The sequence below is a fragment of the Pithys albifrons genome, chromosome 3 (assembly GCF_047495875.1).
Source record: "Pithys albifrons albifrons isolate INPA30051 chromosome 3, PitAlb_v1, whole genome shotgun sequence".
Taxonomy (NCBI): Eukaryota; Metazoa; Chordata; class Aves; order Passeriformes; family Thamnophilidae; genus Pithys; species Pithys albifrons.
The window spans coordinates 88,514,731-88,538,404 of record NC_092460.1 but is presented as its reverse complement, the minus strand read 5'-3'; the positions used below and the strand labels follow the sequence as shown (position 1 = coordinate 88,538,404).

General features: G+C 41.3%; 1 protein-coding gene across 5 annotated transcripts; it reads left to right on the top strand.

Moving 5' to 3' along the window:
- The first annotated feature begins 976 nt into the window (after positions 1-976).
- On the top strand, positions 977-23,650 carry PUS7 (pseudouridine synthase 7). 5 transcript variants are annotated; one of them, XM_071552651.1, is made up of 19 exons: positions 977-1,060; positions 2,602-2,755; positions 4,307-4,385; positions 5,041-5,416; positions 7,280-7,364; positions 7,495-7,596; positions 8,504-8,648; positions 10,609-10,626; positions 12,849-12,960; positions 14,240-14,317; positions 15,935-16,063; positions 16,285-16,410; positions 16,711-16,772; positions 17,194-17,354; positions 18,239-18,365; positions 19,049-19,150; positions 21,025-21,154; positions 22,200-22,291; positions 22,921-23,650. In XM_071552651.1, the coding sequence occupies exons 4-19, from the start codon at positions 5,070-5,072 to the stop codon at positions 23,055-23,057; spliced, it is 1,953 nt and encodes a 650-aa protein (XP_071408752.1). In that variant the 5' UTR covers positions 977-1,060; positions 2,602-2,755; positions 4,307-4,385; positions 5,041-5,069; the 3' UTR covers positions 23,058-23,650. The 5 variants fall into 5 exon arrangements, with proteins under 5 accessions (XP_071408752.1, XP_071408750.1, XP_071408754.1 ...); XM_071552649.1 differs by having other exon boundaries at positions 7,280-7,376; XM_071552653.1 differs by lacking the exon at positions 10,609-10,626.
- The last annotated feature ends 24 nt before the right edge of the window (positions 23,651-23,674 follow it).

The window sequence follows — 23,674 nt, the reverse complement described above, 5'->3', positions numbered from 1 at the left end:
AAAACAAAGGTTTGATCCCATAGTGCTTTAAAAAATAAATCTCTATGGATCCATCTCTGCTCAGAAGTAAGGAGAGCCTCAAATCTTTGCTCCTTCCTTTTTTCCTTGATGGGGTCTTTTATAAGCTACTCATAGAGCAATGCACGTGTACCTGGGATTCTTTAAATCCAAACCAAAGTACTCCATTGTGTTACTTTCTTATTGTACTCCAAGGGGGAAGGTAAGTACAAGGGATGAGAAAATAAGTTACCCATATACACATAGCAGTTTTAAGTCTCATCACATAAGAAAAGTGTGAATACAAGATAACTAGAGAATGAGAAGTATGAGACACTAAGTACTGGTGTTAATAGCCCAGCAGAGAGAAAGTCTGAGGCAGGCTAGGATTAGAACATGACACAAAGGGTCTGGAAAATAAGGACAAATCTACATGTGGAAGTTAATAAAAATACATTCTTTGCACCACTGCTGAAAATAGAAAGGAGGGTAAAAACCGACATTGATTATGTCAGAAAGGGCTCATAGCACAGATCTGGCCTGGTTTTATTTAGTTTTAAAATGGTAGCATGATTTGCATAGGTACAGAGTACGTTTTGAAATGGTACTCGAACATGCCCTTGTCCTGGGACTAATGTTCAATTAGCACAGTGTGTTTCAGGTGCCAGGCGAGCTCAGGAAAGTCAGCATCTCGCCTTCGCGACTCCCTGCTTTGGCTACAGCCATATTTTGGAAACTGATCTTCCTAATTTTTTTTTTCCTGCAGAGTTGTAGTTCTGTAAATTCCCGCCTGCCTCCCCAGGCGGTCGGCAGGAAGCGCCACAGGCCGCCGGGGGCGGAAGCGCGGGCAGGAGCATCCCGGGGGCAGGAGCATCCCCGCGGACAGGGGTATCCCCGCGGGCAGGTACCACCCCCTTCCGCCAGCTCGGCGCTCGGCGGGGCGGGCACAGGCTGGGGCCGCCCCCGCATACGCGGGGCGGGGCGGGGCGGGCTCGCTGCTGCCGCCGCCGCGGCCCGCGCCTCCCTCCCCGCCGCGCTGACGCCCGGCCCGTGCTCCGTGCGGGTAAGTGGCTCCCCCTGCGCGGCTCTGCCTGGCGGCGGGCGGAGCCGCGCCCTCCCCCGGCAGTGGGGCCGCCTGCCCTCCCCCGGCCCCGGCCCCTGGACACGGCGGGCTCCGCTTCGGGCAACTCTGCCCCCGCTGCTGCCGGGACCCCGCGGCAGCGCCTACCCGGCCCGGCCCCCGCGCTCCCGCCCTGCCCCGGCGCTGCCCGCGGCCCTTCCGTCCCGGCCCGGGGCTGCGGGCACCGCTGTGCCCCCCTGGCCCTGCCCCTGCCCGCTCCCCGCCTCCGGGGCGGCCCCCGGGCGCTGCCGCATCAGCGCGCCCTCTCATCGGCCGCCGTTTAATCCCACGTGCCTCGTTCCAGGAGAAGCCAGCGCCGTGCCCGGCTCGGGCACCGAGCGCCCCTCGCCCCGCCGTGCCCGGCTCGGGCACCGAGCGCCCCTCGCCCCGCCGTGCCCGGCTCGGGCACCGAGCGCCCCTCGCCCCGCCGTGCCCGGCTCGGGCACCGAGCGCCCCTCGCCCCGCCGTGCCCGGCTCGGGCACCGAGCGCCCCTCGCCCCGCCGTGCCCGGCTCGGGCACCGAGCGCCCCTCGCCCCGCCGTGCCCGGCTCGGGCACCGAGCGCCCCTCGCCCCGCCGTGCCCGGCTCGGGCACCGAGCGCCCCTCGCCCCGCCGTGCCCGGCTCGGGCACCGAGCGCCCCTCGCCCCGCCGTGCCCGGCTCGGGCACCGAGCGCCCCTCGCCCCGCCGTGCCCGGCTCGGGCACCGAGCGCCCCTCGCCCCGCCGTGCCCGGCTCGGGCACCGAGCGCCCCTCGCCCCGCCGTGCCCGGCTCGGGCACCGAGCGCCCCTCGCCCCGCCGTGCCCGGCTCGGGCACCGAGCGCCCCTCGCCCCGCCGTGCCCGGCTCGGGCACCGAGCGCCCCTCGCCCCGCCGTGCCCGGCTCGGGCACCGAGCGCCCCTCGCCCCGCCGTGCCCGGCTCGGGCACCGAGCGCCCCTCGCCCCGCCGTGCCCGACTCGGGCACCGAGCGCCCCTCGCCCCGCCGTGCCTGCCTGCCAGGAACCGCGCCAGAAGTAGTCGCTTGGTGATTGCGGAGTAGAATCAAGCCTTTTATTTGTAGTAGTAAATTCAGTCTCCACTAAAACATTGTGGAGTTGCTGTTTATGCAGATTCCGGCTTCTATGGAAGCACCTGCTTGTCAGGGGAGGGACCGAGCCAGCTGAGCAGCTGTCAGGAAACTCAGGGCGCCTCTCCGTAGCGACCAGCACGGGCGAGGCGGGGCTGCCCCGCAGCCGGCTCCGGCCCGCTACTGCCCTGCAGCAATTACCCCAGATGAAATTATCCCAGATGATGGCCGCCAGTTGGCACAGGATAGTACTTTGTAGTACGTAAGTCACTCTGCTGTGAGAATAGTCTGCATGTGACAGCATGTGGAGTATTTGTGCCCAGCGTTGAATTATTCTAGCAGTTTGTATAATTCAATAACTAGATATTACAGTTTTGTTTTAGAAATATGAGATTTCTCTTGTTACCACGTTTGGCAGATGTCTCAGAGGATTTCACTGTGCCGAATGATTTCACTGTTTTGGTCGCCGTGTGAAGACATTCACAAGCCGTCTAGAAGCCTTTTCCACTTCAGTGCTTTATAATCTGGGCTCTGCAAATTTCAGTACTTAGGAGAAGAATCTGGGAATGATGGTGAATTGCTTCTCTTGCCTATGGTTTTATTTTTTGGTCCTTTTTAAAGAAGTGTTTTATGTACTTCTGTTTTTATTTGTGGCTACACTGAAGTTGGTGCTTTCAGCCTGAAGGTACACTGATTTGCTAATTGTTCTGCCTTCTTCTGTGTGTGTCTTGTCACCCTTGAGGCCATGCCATATATACACTTATTTTTATGTCCTGTCCCTTTTGTTCATTTATTTGTATAGCGGGTGCTTTCAGTTCTTCATTTGAGCAGAACATTTCAGGTGTTTCTCAAACAGTTGCTCTGCCTCTTTACCCTAAGTCTGTGATCTCTGCAATGGAGAGTCCAGGCCATGGAGTCAGCCGTGAGTAACAGCTGAGTGGTAACAACCAGTTACCAACCCAGCATGTGCTGATTATGAAGTTAGTAATGAGTCTTCCTTTAAAAACATACCATTTAAAATTAGAGTAAGCTATCTAGTGGCTGGAGAAATAATGCAGGATGATGTGTGTAGCTCTAAAATGCTGCTTTGTGCCTAGATTAATTTCTCAGTAACAGCTGAATCCTATTAATTTAGAAACTTGGCTGTTGTGGGCAAAGCTGGAGAATTTAATTAAATTTCATTTATTACTGGTTAACATAAACTTTTAATTACCAATTGGCTAGTGAGATACAAAGAAAACCACCACTTAAACACCTGGAGAAAACTTTCCTCCCCTTATCTCCTTAATCGCTCAGGTTAAGCTCTGACCCTTGCACAAGGCAGTGGTAGTGCCAGAGATTGGGGCTGGTACATGGAGGTTTCTTTCTGCTGTTCATTCCTTCTCATTTCTTCTGCTCCCATATGGGCCCCTCCACAGGCACCTCAAGGGTGTCCCTGCCCCTGTGTGGACACCTCCACAGGCCATAGTTCCCTCAGGGATGTCCTGGCTCTGGTGTAGAGTCTCCTTCCAAGAGTGCATCTCCAGCTGTGACCTCAGTGGTTGTCCCCTTCCCCATGCTTCCCTGTCTTTATTAGCACATTGTCATGTGCCTCCTCCTGCACTTTCTTTTACGTTTTCCACCACTGGCAATTCCTCCCTTTCTTAAATAAGCTGGAGCAGAGGCATCATGTGCTCATCTGATGAGTTGGAGGATGGCAGGCAGTGGGTTTATGGAGCCAGCTGGAACTGTCCATGACTGGCACAGGGCAGCTGATGGCCTTCTACCCTGCTACCAAAACCTGCACTTTGTCCCCAGTACAACCAGTGTGCCAGTGGGGTGATGCTGCAAGAGAGGTCCTGCCCTTGCCTAATTATAGTAACTCCATCATCCTTTCATAAACAGAAAATAAAACCAAAGTCTTCTCCTGTAGCTTGCTAAATATCAATAATGTCACTAGGTTGGTAACACTTCTACACCTGTATTTGTTATTAGTGTGTCTATCTGAGTAGCTGTGTCTGTTCTTGTGCAGCTGCTGATAGCTGAGTTAGTCTGGTTTCTGTAATGATCACATTCATACATGTTTTCATGGTCTGTTTTTTTGACTAAAACTTTCTCAGACTTGGTTTTCCTCTGTTTTGCAGATCTGAAGGTGCTAGTTCTGCTGATACAAAGGTGGCAGCTCAAGTTGCTAGAGAAGAGTCAGAGCTTTGTTCCACCAGCGTGAGTAGTCATGTTCTTCTCAGGGATCCTTTCACTTCCTTGTTTTGTTTGTCCTGCTCATTCAGTGATTTTGGTATCTCATCCCTTTTATCTTTTGGGCTGAATTGCTGCCACCTTGAGTTCCATGTGGTGTTGTGTGTGTGTTGGAAGAACTTGGAAGAGGTGGGATTTCAGATTTGGGAAAATTGAGCCGTCGTCTCTCAGTCATTGCAAGGTGGAATCTTGATAGAGAAGGGAATAATTGAGAGTAGTCATGTTTAACAGAAGGCTTGGGAACAAACATTTTCTTGGGCACTGAACTGCTGTTGACAGCAGAGCCTGTGTGTGCACAGGGCTGGATGCAGCTGTGGTAAGGGTTGGCAGGAGTGATGATGGTGGTAAATGGTCAGTGTAGTATTGAATCCTGCTCTGCTGCAGCCCAGCATGCATGCTGCCTTGGGGGGTGTTAAGTCCCCGTAACATCTTCCATCTCTCTTCCCAAATACATACTGTTTCTAGCTGTTCAAAATGTTAGCTTGGTGTTTAACTTAAATATGCAGAAAGTTACGTGGTTTTCCTGAACCATTGCAAGGGGCAGAGTCCTTGGAGTGAAGAGACTATGTATTGATACTGCTCTTAGGCAGACAAGAAATAAACCATTCTTCTTCCTCCTCAGGGCTTTCTATCCTACACTGTGCCTTAAACATGGAAACTGTAGAAATGAATAGTGTATCCTTGAAACGTCCTCACTCTGAGGATGATGTGGCTAATACAGATGAAATTAAGATACAGAAGATCTTGGAGAAGTCTAAGTCAGGGAATGACTCTGGGCAGGGTATTGAGACTGTTACAGAACAACCTGAGGACATGAAAAACGAAATAATTTCCAATGAGGAAAGTGAGGAGCAGGAAGAAGAACTGGAGGACAGTGATGAAGATGGAGATCCAGAGAGCTTTGCAGACATGATGAAGCATGGACTGACAGAAAGCGATGTTGGCATAACTAAATTTGTTAGCTCTCATAAAGGGTTTTCTGGAATCTTAAAGGAAAGGTAACTCTTTGTCTTGTTATGTATGTTAGTTCCTTGTGTAATGCTGCTGTAGTTCTCCATTTTTCTGTTCTGACTTGCAGGATACAACTGGATTATGTGTGGCCACTAGAGAGTGTCATCACTTTCTAGTGCTGAGACTGAAAGATAGGTTTAATTTGGGACTTTTTGAGATTGTGGCTTGTTTTTGTTTATTTTTATTTTTGTGTCAAATGGAGCTCTGAAGAGGGAAGTTGTTTATGAATAGAAATACATGACTACACTGACCTTTGCTGTTTGCCTTGCTCTCTGGCAGCAGCATACAGAAATCCTTATGCAGTACTCCTACCTTCTGTACCACTCCTCAGTGCTGATACAAGATGCACCAGAGAACAGTGTCGAAACCATCCCTCTTTGGTTCTTCTTTGCTTTGCCCTGACTTTTTTTGTGCTAATGGCTTTGAACACATTTTTTATCAAATGGTCCATTAGGCTTTAAATTATTGTCTGATTGGTGGTAATGTCATTTGCACAACATAAAAGGGAATTCTGTCATTCAGGATCTGGAATTTGCTATATATACACGTTACATATTTAGTAAGATATTTGGATTTTAGTAGCTTGTTTTGATGAAGCTTCCAGGTTTTTTAAATTAAAGAACATCTTTGAATAAAACAGAATGCAAATACAAAAACACACTGAAGTGGGAATCATTGTTTCCCTGACTTAGCAAAGCTGTTAAGGATGCTTTGTTTACACATGGAAAAGGTCCTATTTCTAAATACTGGCTTAATATGTAGATAATTTTACATAATAAAATGATATGTACATATTACGTATGTGTTTAATCCTTATGTGCAGCATTAAGCAGCTAACATAATTCCTTCACTAGGGAACACAGTCTATGCTGAATCTTCTGGGAAATCTGCCAATTTTTGGTTGGCCAAAAGTAGCTGGATGGTAGGAAATTTGTGGGCTTGTGGTTATTTTTTGATCCTAGTTTATAACACCTATTATTAAATCAGTCCTGACATTTTTATGGTACTAGTCACTAGTATGTCTAGACAGCCACAGATAATAAATTCAGAGAGGTCACATAACACTCCTCAGGAAAGAATTCAAGCAATATGATGTATGGCTGCACAGAGGGGTGGCAAACAGAGGCTTGGGGGAGGTAAAGTAGAAACATTCCCATGCTGAAGTTTTATTCATCTTTCAACCTTCATAGAATAAGAATTGGGTTTTTTTCCTGTTGAAAGCAAATGCTACTTAAAAATCATACAGTAATTGCAACACAGACTGTGCTCCGTTGAAGTAAAGATGTTTTTATTACAGGACATTAATGACTCAATCAAAAATGTCCAATCCTTTGTTGCTGTCATATAGTATGCAGAATAACTTTATTTGAACAATGTTCTTTATAACTGAATGTATGAACCAAGCTTAATTTGCCCTGCCTTCCTTAGAGCAGCTAAAAAGTGGCACTTCGTCCTGCAGGTGATTTGAAGCAATGGAGTTGATGCATTCCTATTCACACTGTGGCAATGCAGTAGAGGCTTAATTGTCAGTAATGGCTGAGACTGAGGATATGCATTACTGATCTCTGCAAGCTAGTGAGAAAATGACTCAGAATAACTGCAGCAGGTATTTGGTGATCTGCACAGAAGTCTGCTGTGTTTAGATGCGTGTTCTTGTGGTATCCTTCTGAGGGATGGGAATAGGTACAGCTTTCTCATGGTTTAAGTTTCTTTTCTGTGAATTGAATTATGTGAATTCAGAATTCTTCAGTGAATTCTGCTTGCTAACAAACAGCTTCTTAGGCAAGGACTTAATGTGGTGTGGGATTTTTGTTTTTATTACAAATGTAATGCATGTTTCTTTCTATCAGATACTCGGACTTTGTTGTCCATGAAATAGGCAAAGATGGACGTGTGAGCCATTTAGATGACTTTTCCGTTCCAGTGGACGATGAGGTAAATTTTGAGGTAAAGATTCGGTATGGCTGTGCTTTTTAATGCTTCTTAAGCAAGAATGTTAAAATATAGAAAGTTGTTCCCATGAGGGTTACTGGATGTTTGGTTTTTCCTCCCAAACATGTATTAGGACCCATCAGAAGAAACATTTACAGTTTTGTCGGACGAAGACAAGCAGCGTTTAGAGGAGCTCCAGCTTTTTAAGAATAAGGAAGCTAGTGTTGCCATAGAGGTAAAATTAATAAATTACATGAAATTTGGGGGTGGGGATAGAGGGAGCATGAGAGAGGCAATGAGTGCAAGTCTGTGCTTTCTAGTGCATGTAAGGTGTTAGAACAGTTTGAGCAGGATGCAACAGGCAATACCAAACTGTGTCCAGTGTAGGGTTTGGTTCTGTAAAGTCTTAGAGATGCAATCAAATTCATGCATGTGAGTTGTCATTTTTATTTTGGTGGGACTGAACACAGGAACTTAAACACAGGTTTTAATTCCTGTGGTGTTAAAATTATCTTGCAGTATTATGGTTTTCTGTCTAGTATTGCTTTAGAGGTTTAAATAAAACATCCATCCTGATGAAACACTGTTTTCAAGGTCGGAGTTTAGTTATAGGGTTTTGTGACTTAATAGAAAAGTAGATAATTATGGTCTTCTGGAACAAGAAAGATAAGAAGGTACAAAATGAAATGAGAACCTTGGTATTTTTAAACATCCAAATATCCTGTGTCCAATAACTGTTGAGCTGAATTTGGGACACAGAGATGAGTAGCATTAGATCTGGTAGTTTCAAATAAGCATTCAGACATTAAATAATGGTACATAGCCAATGTTTTTTCCTTTAAATCATATAGAAAGAATTGTTTTGCCAGTGTTTTCTGTAGAAGAGGGAATTTTATTAAGTTTAGAAGAGAGGAATAAATCTTGAGAATTTTCTTCTGTGAATGTTGAGACTGAAGTTTGGAACAGAGTTATTAATAATTTTCCAACTAATTTTAAGTAGGCCAGACTTTTAAAAGTATACCTATCCAGTATTTATTGTTATTTAGTAGGTTTTCTTTAAACATGCAAAATTTAATTCTGAGACAATCCATCCCCTTTTGTATTAATTTATTTGGTCTCTGCGTCTGTTTGTATTAACACAGGTAATTGAAGACACCAAAGAGAAAAGAACAGTCATCCATCAGGCTGTGAAGTCCTTGTTTCCAGGACTGGAGACTAAAACAGAAGATAGAGATGGAAAGAAATACATTATTGCTTATCATGCTGCTGGGAAAAAAGCACTGGCAAGTGAGTTTTAGTATCACAGCAGCTGGGTAAAGTAAATGCTAAAATTATCCTGAAAGTAAGGATTGTTAGTAAGTATTTCAAGTGGAGCATAACTCCTAAAGTAGTCTGGCTTTGCTTTCTCCTCGTTACAACTCATGCTGTGCATCTAAAGGACAGGAACACAAAAAATGTTTCAAATTTAAGTTTCTACTTGTTTTTCTTTCCAAATAATTAATCCAATACATGTCAGAAGTGAGAACAGCTTCTGCTGTTTCATTGGGAATAGGCAAAACAGAGGTTTTATTTTCAGTATTTTTTGAACTTAGCTTTCATGAACTTACCTGGATGTGTTGGTGGGCAGTGTGGAGTAGCTGGAATGTGTACATTACACTGACAGGCCATGTAATCTTGACTGTCTTGAAAATGCGTGACAGAATTCTCAATGAATTGAATAGAGACAAGCATCTATTTGTTTTCCCAAAGTTATAGTTTTATATAAACATAGTTTATTTACCATGATCTCTAACACTGCTTCTGCTTCCACAGCTAATTATATTTGCAAAAAATTGTCTTAATTGTCTTTATTCATTATATATCTCTCTTACTCTTTTGGAATGGTCAAAGTAATGAAGGATTTTCAAAATGAAGAGTTATCCACCAACATCTTGCAAAATACTGTTTTGGTTACTGGGAATAAATTAACATATTCTAATCTTTTTAATGCTATTACAAATTTGTTACAACTGTAAGTTTAGAGGATTATCTACATGAAGAATGGTGCACATTTAACAGAAGGTATTAAGGTTTGGTTTATACTGGTTACTTTCCTTGTCATTTTAACCTACTACAAATGACAGTATGTAAACCTAACCCTTTCATTTTAAAGATGAAGGAGATGAAGAAAGGATAGAAAAATTTAAAATTGGAAACAAACTCATGTCCATATTCAATTGAGTTATATTTTTACGGCTTGTTCTATGCAAATATGGGACTATTGTAATTTTATGGGTCCATTTATAATGTGTTTGTGTCTTATTTAACCATGTTTAGAAAATGTGTATGTTTGCATGCTTTATGCATGGAGTATGTATACTTACCAGCACAAAATCCTCCTCAGCCAGTTTTGTCCTCTGTTGGTTTGTGACAGTTTTACCTCCACCTTGTCCTTCTGCTGCTTCTATTCTTTAACCATTGTTACAGTCAAGTGGTTGTTGTTAAGTTGACCAGTCTGATTTAAGAGATTCTGAATTCAACTATTTGAAATATGCTGAAAAGAATTTAGTGGTGTGTCTCTAGGATTGAAACATTCTCTGGAGCACCATCTTGTAATGCAGAGAAGCATCATCTATTTAAACCTGGATTCCTGAGCTGTGATGCTGCAGGCACCTGTGCATTCTGGTGGAGATGTGTGCAGTTTCAGTGTGTGTGTGTAAATGCTTATGGGTGTAAGATTGAAGAGTGCAAACTCTTTTTAGTCAGGATTGTATTTATCTCTCCTGTTTATATAGCCACAAACATGTCTTAGTCCTGAGTGGGCTCCCCAGGCAAGAAACATTTCAGAAGTATAGAATAGTCAAATAGTAGCTGAGATACCTGATTACTTTGGTTGATAAAGTAAAAGGTTCCCAAACATACTTTCTAAAAAGTAAAATCAGAAGCTGCTTTGTGTCTATAGTAAGTTTACACCCCAAATACTTAAAATACTGTCTTACTAAGTTGTCACTAAACTATTGTTTCATCATTGTCCACAAATTAACTTTGTTGCATCTCTGAAGCTTTCCATATGTTCACTGTTTGCCTCTGCACGATTCCATTGCATAACTGTCTAAATTGCTGTCATCCACCACCTAACTGTTGGATGCTCCCTGAAGCATAAACAATCCCATATCCATAAACCTGCATGTTCACCTCTAAAACCCCTTTGACAGTCTAAAAATTAAATGCTACTCTTTTGTGCTCTTTATGCTCTGCATTGGGACAGAGGTCAGAACTGCAACAGGTAAGAGATGTTGACATTTCATGCTAACAAAAATGAAATGCCAACCATTATGACCTCCTAAACAGCAACAGGACTGGCCAAACTTGTAACAATTCCTAAAAAATCCCTACACATAAGTAATACTTAAAATTCCCTGAAGCAGCCAAGAATTGGGCTTGTTCTACCTCTTTTTCCTAGTGCTGTATAGGCAGTAGATGCAGAGGAAGTCTGCCAGTAATAAGTGATGAGAATTAGCAGTTTGGCAAATTTTCCATGGATTCAGTAAGCCAGGCCTTTTACCTTCAGCCTGTGTTTCAGGCACTACTATCTGGCTTTATACAACTTTGAAAGTTTGTATCATACATCCTGATATTAATAAAGAGGTTCCAGCCCTCAAGTTTCAGCGAAAGGTTTGGAAAAAGGGCTTGGAAACACAGTGTTTCTCACAAAAATGTTACATGGCTCTGAAGCACAGCAATAAGGACTGCAAACTGCCCCTCTGGTCCATCCATCCAGTTGAATACTTGAAAGTATTGGGTGAGGAATGGTTAAATACACAGAGGCTGCAGCCTCTGTTGGATAGGCACGTGGCTGTGATGCCCAAAGCACGAGGAGTCCGTTGGTGTGCACAGTATCCATAGAATCCTTTTAGTCTGGACCAGATTAGGGCTCACTTTTTGAAGTGTGTTGAAATGACCGTGTGCAAGGTGGGTTAGTTCACTTTAAAGAATTATGCCAACTGGAGAAGGCTTTCCTGGTGAATTGAGCTCTGTCTTCCTCTCTTCCTTTCTGATTGCCAAGATCTTCATGGAGGACCTTACTCTTCCAGCTGAATGCAGTGTTTCATTGTTAGTGTTTAAGAGCAGTGGTGGCTCAGAAGGGGAGACCAGCAGGAGTGTGAGGTCTCTTAACAGGCTTTGGACCATCCTGCTCAGTTTGGGTCCTGGGAAACTCTGTGGGAGGGGACTTTGCTTAGAAACTGATGGTGCAAGGCAAGTGGTGCAGTAGTTCTAAGTGACCGAAAACTCTGCAAATAGTATTTTATACTGTAGCATCCAAAATTATTTTTGCAAAGTGTGTGTATGGTTGGCAGCCTCTCAAAAAAAGAAAGAAAGAATTAAACATATTTACTGTCTCTGTGGGATATCTGGGCTAAGGTGAACAAAAAGAGCAAAATTTCCCAAGAAGTTTCTTCCTGCATTGGTGTTTATATACTGAAATAGGGCTAGCTTTTGTGCTTTGTTTTTGCTGTTATGAAAGGTGCTTACAACTGTTTTGTACAAAACCAGGAATGTCAGCTTTGTGGCTACCAAGTGATAATGGACTTATTTAAAACAAAACAAATTCTTAGTTTTGCTCTTGTAAAGCAAAGAGTTGATAAAGCACTTCAAAATTGGTTGATAAACCTGTGTGGAATCAATCCCCCTTCCCAGTAATGGCATCAACAGTGTGTTATTGTAAAAGGAAAGTTTTACCTCTGGAGGCTTTTATGTCCAACAAAAGCTTGACAAATCACTGACAGTTTTCTTCTCCAGAAAACACCAAGTAATTGCAGATAATTGTACTTCAGTTGTTAGTCTGTGGGAGCTGAAGTTACCTCACCCTGTGGGCTTCCCTAAGCACAGCACAGTATCAGCCTTGTTGGTATCTGTTGTGCCAGATACCTCTCTCCCATGGGATTAAAAAAAAATCACCTTAAAGTAATTTTTTGGTGTGTACTTTTTTAGGCTTTTGTAGAGATGTGATTCAGGCTTTTGCATGACACACAGAAAAAATGCTGTAGAAATAAAGAGTATGTCCATAGTAATTGCAGTCTTCCCACAAACAGGCCTCCCAGGTTCCTCAGCTATTAGTTATAAATGGCACTAGATGAGATGGGGGAGTGGCTTCTGCTGCTGAAAGTCAGTGTAATGATAATGTTTTTTAAAAATTTAATAGGTGATATGGCAGTTAAATGACTAGGGTGTATTTTTAGATAATTTCATGACAAATGAAGTTTCGCTGTTTCATTCAGGATTTTCTAGGTGACAGAACTGATTAAAGAGAAGTTCACAGCCGACTGAAAGGGGAGGTATTTTTCATTGTGCTTTACAGCTTTTGATGTCAGTAATTAACTCTTTTCATTTTTTTTAAGCAGATGGAAATTAGCAGAATTTGACTCTTACATATTTGTTTTAAATGTAGCTGCAATGAAAAAGAATTATTTTTTTTAAAAAGTGACACCAACCTTTTTGCTTTTAAAGATCCAAGAAAACACTCTTGGCCAAAATCTAGGGGAAGCTACTGCCACTTTGTACTGTACAAGGAGAACAAGGACACTATGGATGCCATTAATGTCCTATCCAAATTTTTAAGGTAAGGCTGATGTTTCTGCCAGCCTGGCAGTCCTTCATATTTCGTGTTACTGTAAATGTTGTGCTTCAGAGTGATGTAAGAGTAACACAAGTGATTGCTATTGCCTAATTTGTAGACAGAGTTCAAATAAAAAGTTAGTTTAGAATATCAAATTTGAAACTGAAAGGTTTTGCAGGGAGGTGAGAATGGAACAAAGTGAGCCTGATAAATTTAAAAGACTACTCTCTTGCTTCAAGGAGAAAAGCCCACAACTGACGCTGGCTGATCTGAGAGAGGCTTGGCAGTTCAAAGACTCAGTATGTGTAACCTGAATTAAAAGCCAGTTTTTTTCCCAGTTTGTGAATATATGCAAGTATGTTATGAACCTGTCAGATATTGTTGGGATAATATGTTGATCAGTTCCTAACCAGTTACACTTGATAGACTGTTGTTCCGTGTATTAATTTCTCCATGGCAACACAGGCTTAGTTCCTTTCACCCCATCAAGTGCAGAAACAAAAAGATTGGCCAAGGCGTGACATGAACACAGTGAATTGCAGAGGAAGGGCAGTTTTAAAATTGAGTCAGTTCAGTGATCTTCTGGTAGGGAAACTTACCCACTTCTCTCCTCCTTTTCCCTTGGCCCCTTCCTGTCCAAAAATAAATATTTGTAATCTGTACTGTAACTGGTATGCTGTTTAGTATTTGTATTTGAGAACAGAAAGGCAGGAGCATAGTTAGGTGGAAAACTGTGTGTAATGGCAATCCTGCTACCCCCTGGTGCCCATAAATGGAATAACTAGAACCACTCCCTGTGTTAACACAGGCTGTAAAATGCAAAGTGAAAAGGAAATTTTCTTTTCAAGGAAAGAAATTGATCAAATTTTAAATTAACTGCTCATACTCTCAGGCAATGTGCAGGCATGGTACTCAAACAGACATGTTGTTTGAAGTTGAGGGAAGAAGTGGACATGAATTATTTTTAGTGAATTTGGTGGCAGCTGTGCATACATATATATATATGTGTGAATATATGTAAAGAAGTACTTCAAAACTCATATTTTGAAAGCATTGTTCTGGTAAAAGTGAATTTGTCTGCATATAATTAAAACAAAAGTTTCCTTGTGTTTTATGTACTCCTGGATGACACTAAAAGGTGTCACATATCTGTCCCCAGTTCTGAGGAATGTGTGTATGTTTTTAATACAGAGGATTAATAATTCTAGGTAATTATGCTGAAAATTATGTTTGATCTGTTGCTATTTTAATATACATAATATCTGTTACTGTTGCTTTTAAGAGTGAAGCCAAACATATTTTCCTACATGGGAACTAAAGATAAAAGGGCTATAACAGTTCAGGAGATCGCTGTGCTCAGGTAAGTAAAAGTATACTCTGGAGTATGTGCGCTCCTGCCATGACAGCTTGGACATCTTGCTAAATACCTTAAAGCCTCAGTGGCACAAATGGCAGATTCAAGTCCTGTAAAGCACAGGTGTTCCTGAAGATGCCATAATTCTTTTTTATTCCATAGTGACTGTTGGTATGTTCAGTCAGTGGTGCTCTGAGCCATGGGCTGAAGCAGTGGGACAGGTTGCCTACGTGTTCTCATGCTGCCTGTATCCCATGCAACAGCAGAAAAGCAGAATGACATGAGAAAATTATGTCCCATTTCCTTCCTGACTTTTGTTTCCCCCTTTCTCCAGCTGGAATCCTATTTTCTTTCTCACTGAACTCTTGAACAGCTCCAGAGAAGGCTAAACCACTGCCTTTCCTCATCTGTGAGTAGCTAGAAGGGGAAAAAAATGATGAGGAATTTCTCCTGCCTTAACCTCAAGTTAACCTTAAGTCACCTACTAAGAGAAAATAAAATTTATTTTGTCATATTCCAAGATAATTATATGGTTTCTGGACACTTGAAATTAGCATTATATCCACAACTGAGAATGACAGATGTCGTACAGTCATATATTTCAATGTCAGTTTAGCTTGCTGGAATATTCTGCCTGTCCTACTATTTGCAACTTTTTGAAAACCACACTCAAGTGAGGAATTCCATGGTTTGAGAGCCAGAAGTTTGATCAAACCCTTGTTAAAAAGAGGGAATCTACTGCTGATTTGTTGATATATTTCCTTTTGGTGTTTTGTACATGCCTACATTTGCACATAAAAAAGGAAATACTGATTGTGAATTGTGAGAAAGCCCCCAGTTCCTGTTGCTGCAAGGCAGGTTTGCAAAGTGATGACAGTTAACCAGGCCTGTGGTGTGGCCATCTCAGGTGCTGTTCTGTGTACTTCTTAGCATGATCACATTTAATGTGCCCAAGAGCTCTGCTGTGTTGTAGGTGTGGACTGTATTATGTGTGGTGACTGTTCAGTGGTGTCACAGCACAGGAGAGGGGACATTACCAGCTCCTCAGCCCCTCTGAGCTGACTGTGCTGGCCATGCTGGTTCAGAAACTTCTCTATCCCGGTATAAATTTTAGCAGGTGTCCAAGAGCAGCTCAGTGATTTAAAGAACAGGATATGGTTCCAAAAATACTAGCAACAAAAACAACAGATATCAGTGACAGATTGGATTCCATGTTCCTTCATCTGCATTAAGTGTACACAGTGGCTAATTTTACTTAACTCTGCATTGATGACTGTGCTAACTGGAGCATATTCATGGAGCAGTTAATCAGATAAAGCACAGTTCAGCTTATGGGGTACACTACACATCAGTATTGCAACATACTTTTTTTTGGAGTGCATGTTGTAACATAGATGTGAAAAGACAGTGCTAACAGTCTTTGTGACAGTACAAATCTTGTCTTGTATGAGTAGCCTGAATAATTGTCTGCTATTTTCTTTCAGCTCTTTCATTAAAATATTTTTAAAAGTAGAAAGTGGGGGAAATGGGGCTCGCTGCTTTTTTTGTTTTGTAGTGCTGGAATTCCTATATCTATCTGCTTTTGTAGGCATAGGTTGGTCACTGTTTTCTGTTTCCTTTTAGAATCACTGCACAAAGACTTGCTCATTTGAATAAATGTTTGATGAACTTCAAATTAGGAAATTTCAGTTACAAGAACCATCCACTGAAATTAGGAGAACTGCAAGGGAATCATTTCACTGTTGTTCTCAGGTAGTATGTTAGTATGTATTAAGACAGTTCTGTTAGAATTTTTTTTTAATAGGTAAGAGTTATCAGTCCAACTTGGGTTACAAAACAGAATTCCTCTTGGCAGGATTTATAATACTACTCTGTTGAATTTATAATACTGATGTTGAGCTTTAATATCATAAGCATCACAAAACAGCATAAGCCCTTAATAATCTGGCTCTAATGTCTTTTTTTAATGCTAGAAACATAACAGGAACTGATGACCAGATAGAGCAAGCAATGCACTCTCTCAGGGAAATTGGATTCATTAATTACTATGGAATGCAAAGATTTGGAACCACAGCTGTTCCTACTTACCAAATTGGCAGGTATGGGTTGCTTTCATTCCCCTCTTTTTATTTTTTTGAATTTTATTCTTGTCCCTATGCCTGTGTAACTGAATATATTTTTGGGAACATTTTTCTGGCATATTGCATGTACCAGTTTTAATTTTAGATCCAAGAAAGATCTTGTTTCTGAACTTGCTTCAGCAGTTATCTTGCATAAGAGCACTACTTTTAATATTGCATAAGTCTAAACACTAATACTTTTTTTTTTTGAGAAGTTGGCTAAATCCCTTTAAAATACATTTAATTGGTTCTTAATACACTTTCCTGTTTGAATCTTAGAGCTATTCTACAGAACAATTGGAACGAAGTAATGGATTTGATATTAAAACCACGACCAGGAGGTAAGGACTGAAAAATGATACATCAAGTGTTTCTGTTCTTCTTCTCCAAGACTTGTGTGTTCAGGAAAAACACTTTTAGATTTTGATTCTTTTAATTTGAAAGGACATTCTTGAGGACAGCTTTGCACGTGCTAAACTCGAGCCAGTTGAGCAATGGAGAAGCAATCTTCAGACTTTGCCTTTCTGCTTCTCTGTCCTTGCTGGGCACTTCCCTGTAGTGTGTGTGAAAAGGGACCTGAATACTTGCAGAGTCTGCTCAGACTCCATGTGAAGCCTTCCAGCCTCCAGTGCTCTGTGGTTGTGTTCATTCCTGTAATTACTGTGACTGACACTTCAATTTTTCAACTGTTTTAACAAAAGGTGATGCAGATGCTTTTCTGGTGTGTAGTTAAAATGTTTTTATTTTACATCCTCATTCTAGCTGAAAAGGGATACTTAGTAAAATGCAGAGAAGAATGGGCAAAGACTAAAGATCCAGCAGCTGCCCTCAAGAAACTGCCTGTAAAAAGGTGCGTGGAAGGGCAGCTTCTCCGTGGACTCTTAAAGTATGGAATGAAGAACATAATCTCTGCATTTGGCATAGTGAGTGTAAAAGTGCTGGGGGGTATTTACTTGTATATAAATATTCTTTTGATTGTATCATGATGAATTTGAAGTAGACTGATAGATGCTTGATGAATACAAGGTTAAGTTTAAAATTTTTATATTTATCCTGCCTTTTTGGTTGAAGTACTGCTGTATAGTGACTGATGACACCTGTAATTAATATATGATTAATGAGCTTTCCAACTTATACAACAATGTCCCTGGTATGTTGGAAGCAATGGAGTTATACTTGGTAATCTTATACTTAGTAAATACATAATATGTATCTGAGAACTGTGCAAAAGTTCAGTTTCAGTGTTTTTCTGTTGCTTCACAAGTATAAATCAAACTGACACTGGGCTAATGAGTCAGCCTGGGATAGAGGTGATGGACTCACTTGTCATTTTCAAGTGCTGTAATCAGGATCAAGTCTTTGGAGAAAATACCTCATCACCAGCAAACTACTGAGCCCATTGTAGGAGACAAGGAATAATTTGTTTATGAAGAAGATAATTAGAATAACGCTGGGGTTTCACAGCTGTAAAGCTCACTCAAGACTTAGGAGGCTGAGTATGAATTCAGTGTTTTATAATAGCCTTATGTGCTTGATCAGCTGTTGAATTAAAAAAAAGTGTTGGTTTTTTCCTACATATAAGCACAGTTCTTTTTTGTGCAGATTTCAAATGTATAAAAGCTTTATTTCTTCACATGCCCTTTTCCCAAATAGTGAACAAAAATCAAATCTGTACAGCAAGAAATTGTGTTAGTCTTGTTACTGGATAAGGTAACATTTCAAATGTATGCCTTTTTGGTGATGATTGTGAGAAAAAACTAAAATTACATATTTCTTGTGTTTCACTTTTTTTTTCCTTTACCTCTAGATACCAAGAAATAATCGCTTAATGTATATTCATAGTTACCAGAGTTATGTGTGGAATAATATGGTGAGCAAGAGAATAGAAGAATATGGGCTTAGAGCTGTACCAGGAGATCTCATCCTTAAAGGAGGTAAAATCAGACAAAGCCAGTGATGCTGTGTAGTTCAGATTCTTAGGAAAACAAGGCACATAGCTCTTTGTCCAATACTGCTTACATTATTTCACCCATTTTGGCCCAGGGATATCTGAATCCATTGGCCTGTTTTAGTCAAATTTTTCAAGGAATTGCAAGTTCGGTATTGCACTTCCATGAGCTGTTGGCTTGCTTGTTTTTCCAAATAATTGGATAGGGAAGAGAGACTATGGAGGAGTGATTATTCTGAAGAATGACCTCACACCTAGTTAAGCTGTGAAGAATTATGGAAGGATGTTATGAGTGTTTTAACCATAAAGCTTTTGATTGCATCTTATAAAGCAGAAGCTCTATGCAGTTAAAACTTGCTTCACTTGGATTTGCTCTGGCATTTCCCACAATATTTCTCCTTTGTGAGGGGACTGTTCTCTAGCAGTCTTTACTTCATTCACCTTCAAGTCACTGGAAGCCAGGCTGTGATTCTGCCAGTAACTGTGACAGCCTTGAAGGCTGTTACTTCATTTCTTGGAAATGTTGTCTATTAGGTGGAGATAAAATAGGGCAGTTATCCCTCTCAGAGTAAGTTTATTTCAATCAAAGAGTTTGTTTTAAATTTAGCTAGTTCTAACTGTCAGAGGCACCCCTACTGGTAACTTTTCATTTTTCTGTCCTGACTGTAGCCACAGCTGTTCATATTGAAGAAGGAGATGTTGATAAGTACACTATCCACGATGTAGTGATGCCATTGCCTGGATTTGATATTATTTATCCAAAGCATAAAAGTAAGTCTGACTGTTAAGTGATGTATTTACTCTGCTTTAAGATTGTTCTTAAAAGGAAGATTAGATCTATGCCACCTTGGTGACCACTAAACAATATACTATTTCAGATCTCTGACACATTACTGTCAGCCTTTCGTTGCTGCCAAGTCTTTCTCTTTAGTTTCCTTCCCACTGGGAATCCCAGATGACAGTCAGCAGCATTGCTCCCCAACTGTACCACTGCAAGGAGTTAATCAGTCTCAAGTACAGGACTTTGTCCTTGCAGAATTTCATTGGGTTCCTCCTGGCCCATTCCTCTAGCATGCCCAGGTCCCTCTGAGTGGCAGTCCTGTCCTTGCATGTATCAAATGCCAGCCCAGCTTGACTTTGTCCACAGACTTGTTGGGATGAGTTCCAGCTCGTCCTCCTCCAGGTACACTGATAACTGTATTTAACAGGACACCTCCCAGTTCCTTGAGAAGCTCTGCTTCTGGGTAGAGCTCCAGTCACTAGTGTCTATCCTTTGACATGGTGAGCCAGACAGTTCTTACACACCCAGCAGTGCACCCACTGTGACATTCTAACCTCAGGTACAAAGATGCTGTGGGAATATGCTGACATCATTGCTAAAGGCAGGGTAGGCAACAGTCACTGCTCTCCCCTCATCCACAGATGCAGTAATTTCATCATAGAAGGCAGTAAGTTTGCTGGGTTTGTTGGTTTTTCTCTTCCTTTTTTTCCCTTTATTAAAACCACCCTCATGGTGTGCCCAGAGGAATTAGCTCCATTATTTTTTGCCAGGGACCAGGGTGAGTCTGACTGGTCTGTGGTTCCACAGATCAACCTTCCTGCTCTTTCTGAAGTTGGGTGCAACACTTAGTTTTCTGCAGTTGCCTGGGACCTCCCCAGATCTCCACAATTTTTCATTGCTGATAGAGAAAAGCTTTACCATGGTGTGAGCCAGGTCTCTCAGCCTGTTCATTCTTGCACTGCTGATAGTCCCTCTCTTTTTTGAACCTTTCCTCTAGCAACAGAGGCCTGGGAGACCTTGCTGATCAAGGCTGAGGCAAAAGAACCACTAAGACCATCAGCCTTACATCTGTCACTAGACCTGTTTAGCAGCAGGACAACATTTTCCTTGTTGTGTTCTTTCATTCCTTGTGTTGCAGCTTAGCTCCTGTTGCTCTTGATGTCTGTTGCTGATTTCAACTCTCGCTGAGCTTTGGCTTTCCTAACTCCATTCCTATATGCCTGGACAATTTTGGTATATTCCATTTTTATAGCTGACCCTGGCTTTCAGCTACTGTATTGTATCCTTTGAGTCATGAGTTCCCTGCTCAGCCAAACCAGACTCCCAATATGTTTTCCTCAATATTGGGTTGAACTGGTCTTGTACTTAGTTACTTTTTTCCTTTCCTCCCTTTTGTCAGTATGAAGAAAGTGACTCTATTGGGCATTGGCATTTTACCAGCTCAACCCAAGACAGATTATCAACTCCTTTCATTCTGCTGCTTTTTCAAAGAGAGTAATGGGTATTCTGGCCCTCTATTTTTAGTTTTTTTCTTTCCATATATCTGAGATTAATCTTGTGAAGTTTAGATAACTGGAAATCATGTATGAGATGGCAATGAAATGTCCAAATATTTTTAAAGGTTTGTTTTCAGCTGAAATTTGGATTTGATGAAATGCCTTCTTGGTTACTGCCTCTACTAATCAGGGTGTAGAAGCAAACATTGTAGGTAATAAGAATTGCAGTAATTTTAAACTTCTGTGCAGCATTTCTCGCATATATACTGAAAACCATTAAATGCAAGGGAAGGAATGATCCATGGAAACAGGCTGTTTTGACTGGCCACACTGTGCTATGTCCTATTAAATATTTTCTTCTCTTGCAGTTGGCGAGGCCTACAAGGACATGCTCATAGCTGACAATCTTGATATCAACAACATGAGGCATAAGATCAGAGATTACTCACTTTCTGGAGCATACAGAAAGATTATCATTCGGCCTCAGAATGTCAGTTGGTGAGTAGGGGATTACACTTGAATTGACAGCACAGAGTTTATGTGAGATGACTAAGGATAGAACACCATGTAGTTTGAAGCACAGATAGGAAGGAATCTCTCTGTGTGTCCTTCATGTTTTTAATGCAGTTGAAGTTGAAATATACCTTTATTTTCTCCTCAGTCCTCTGGTTCTGTGATGCAGGAGCATCAAGATGTCTGTCTAGTTCACTCCTTGCAAGGACTTGCCTGAACACTTCAAAGATAATTATTTATATTGAAATTATGATAGTGTTCCAAACAGGGGTTTTTTTGTAGTCTTGCTACGAGAACGTTGGTCTCCATTATCTGTCTCTCAATCAGAAGGATTTGTATCACTTAAACATATTAAATTACTATTGTTAGAGACACAACCTAGTTGTAACATGGCAACTGAATAAATACCTTTTAAGCAGATACAAATGTGCAGAAAGACTTGATCACTGATGCATAGAAAAAAATACAGAGGGTCTAGGAGGGAGATAAAAAATACAAATGTTTATACACTTGAAACATCAGTGCTAATTAAAATAAAGTTTATCTACTTCCCAGTTATTTTTTCAACCTTGTCGTTACATATGGAAGAATTTCATACATATGGAATTTCTGTTAAATGAATGGCAGAATATGTTTAAGCACTTTCAAAGTGTAGGTGACTGTACTGAAAGGCTTCACTCCTCCTAAGTACTCCTAGTGTTGACCACCATTCTTCCCTTAACTTCCTGAACTAAACTTCTTGTATAGTTGGAAATCCTGACAGCCCACAAAGGGAAAACAGCTGAGTTATGCAACAGAACTTCTCACTAATTCATTACTTTTAAAATAATCTTCATCAGAGGTAAGTCTTTCCATAAAGCTTTACTAGTTAGTGTGTCATAAATGCCTTGTATTATTAGAAAATCAACTCCAGTTGTGACTACCAAACTAGAATAATAATAAGAATATTATTATAATAAATATACATTGATACAAAATAATATGCTATCCTACATAATTAAAAATAATAAATCTTATGTATATTATAAAGGGAGGTTGTTGCATATGATGATCCCAAAATCCCACTATTTACTACGGATTTGGATAAACTGGAAGGAAAACCATTACCAGTTCTCCCTCCAGGTAAGTTGATTTTTGCTGATTTGCAAAGTAGTAGTTTGATCTGGCTGTTGCTTTCAGCTGCTGCATATTGAAAGCTCTTTTAAGGAGGAGCTGTCATTTAACTAGACTGTTAAGCAATGGCTTTACATTAATGATCTCCAAAGCCAGGTGTCCAAGTATTTCTCTAGGGTGGAAGCCATTCTTCCTGCAGTCTGTATTGACTTTTACATTTTCTTACAGGCATCTGTAAAATCTAATAAATACTTAGTAGTGAATGTCTGCAACTAGCAAAGTGGAATTAAGCTACAAATTATTTGTATGCTTGAGCTTGTATTATTTGTTTTCAACACAAAAGATTACTCAAATACTGAACTCTGGTCACAAGGTGTTCTGACACTGCTTTCCAGAAAAGTGAAAGAGAGGCTAGGAATTGAGTTTTGGAAGAACAAATGTTTGCTTTTAAAAGAAGAAAACTCTTATGTTAAAAAGGTTTTTTATGAAATGTCACTGTGTATTGTAAATAGGAATGTGATGATGCTGGTTGTTCTGTTTTATGGTTGGGGGGGTTGTTTGTGGAAGCTGTTAGTCCAGTTTAGGTGGCATCCAGAATATGTATGACATATGGCCTTTTTCTTTGTGTCTTCTGATAGATGGTAAATTCAGGGCACTAAAGATGGAGTTCTCTCTTCCCCCATCCACTTACGCTACCATGGCAATCCGGGAAGTTCTGAAAATGGACACAAGCATAAAGAACCAGACACAACTGAACACCACCTGGTTGCGCTGAATGGACTGCAAAATGACCTGATTTTAACATGCATAAAGAGATTCCTTATTTACATGTTCTGTACAAATCTTTAAAGATGGACAGTAAGAGATTTGTATTTTTTTAAGTTTTTTTAGTGCTAGCATTTAACTTCTGTAGTCATTTGCAAGATGGTGGCTCTAATATAATACAGATCTTAGTGAATGGTGCTTTTTACTGAATGAGTAAGTTGCTTGAGCTGTAACATGGGTGCATCTTCAAAAATGGGCTTTTAATAGTATCAGACCTGGAAGAATGTTTAGCTTGCTTTCCTTTGGCAAGCACTGAATGTTTTAATGAGTTCGGCACGCCTTGAAGTCTCTTCAAATACACTGAATTACCACTGAGGAAGATGAGTTACAACAGAATTGAGATACTGAACATATGTATCACAGGAATTTTTGCTGGGAGCATTTGCACTGATGCAGTAGGGGATTCTGTTCGCAAGGCTTTTTGTGTGCTGTAAAGGTGTACAGCTGTTTTAAATAGTTGGGACTTTTAACGGAGAAAATACTTGCATTTTCCAGCTATAATACCTGTACCAAAGAACAGGTACTGAAAATAAATTAACTAACCTGAAAGCTTGAGCGCCTATGTTT

Coding starts and splice junctions, on each gene's coding strand:
- PUS7 (XM_071552649.1), top strand. CDS start 5,070: ATGGAAACTGTAGAAATGAATAGTGTATCCTTGAAACGTCCTCACTCT. Junction 7,597..8,503: donor AAGCTAGTGTTGCCATAGAG/GTAAAATTAATA, acceptor GTATTAACACAG/GTAATTGAAGACACCAAAGA. Junction 12,961..14,239: donor GTCCTATCCAAATTTTTAAG/GTAAGGCTGATG, acceptor GTTGCTTTTAAG/AGTGAAGCCAAACATATTTT.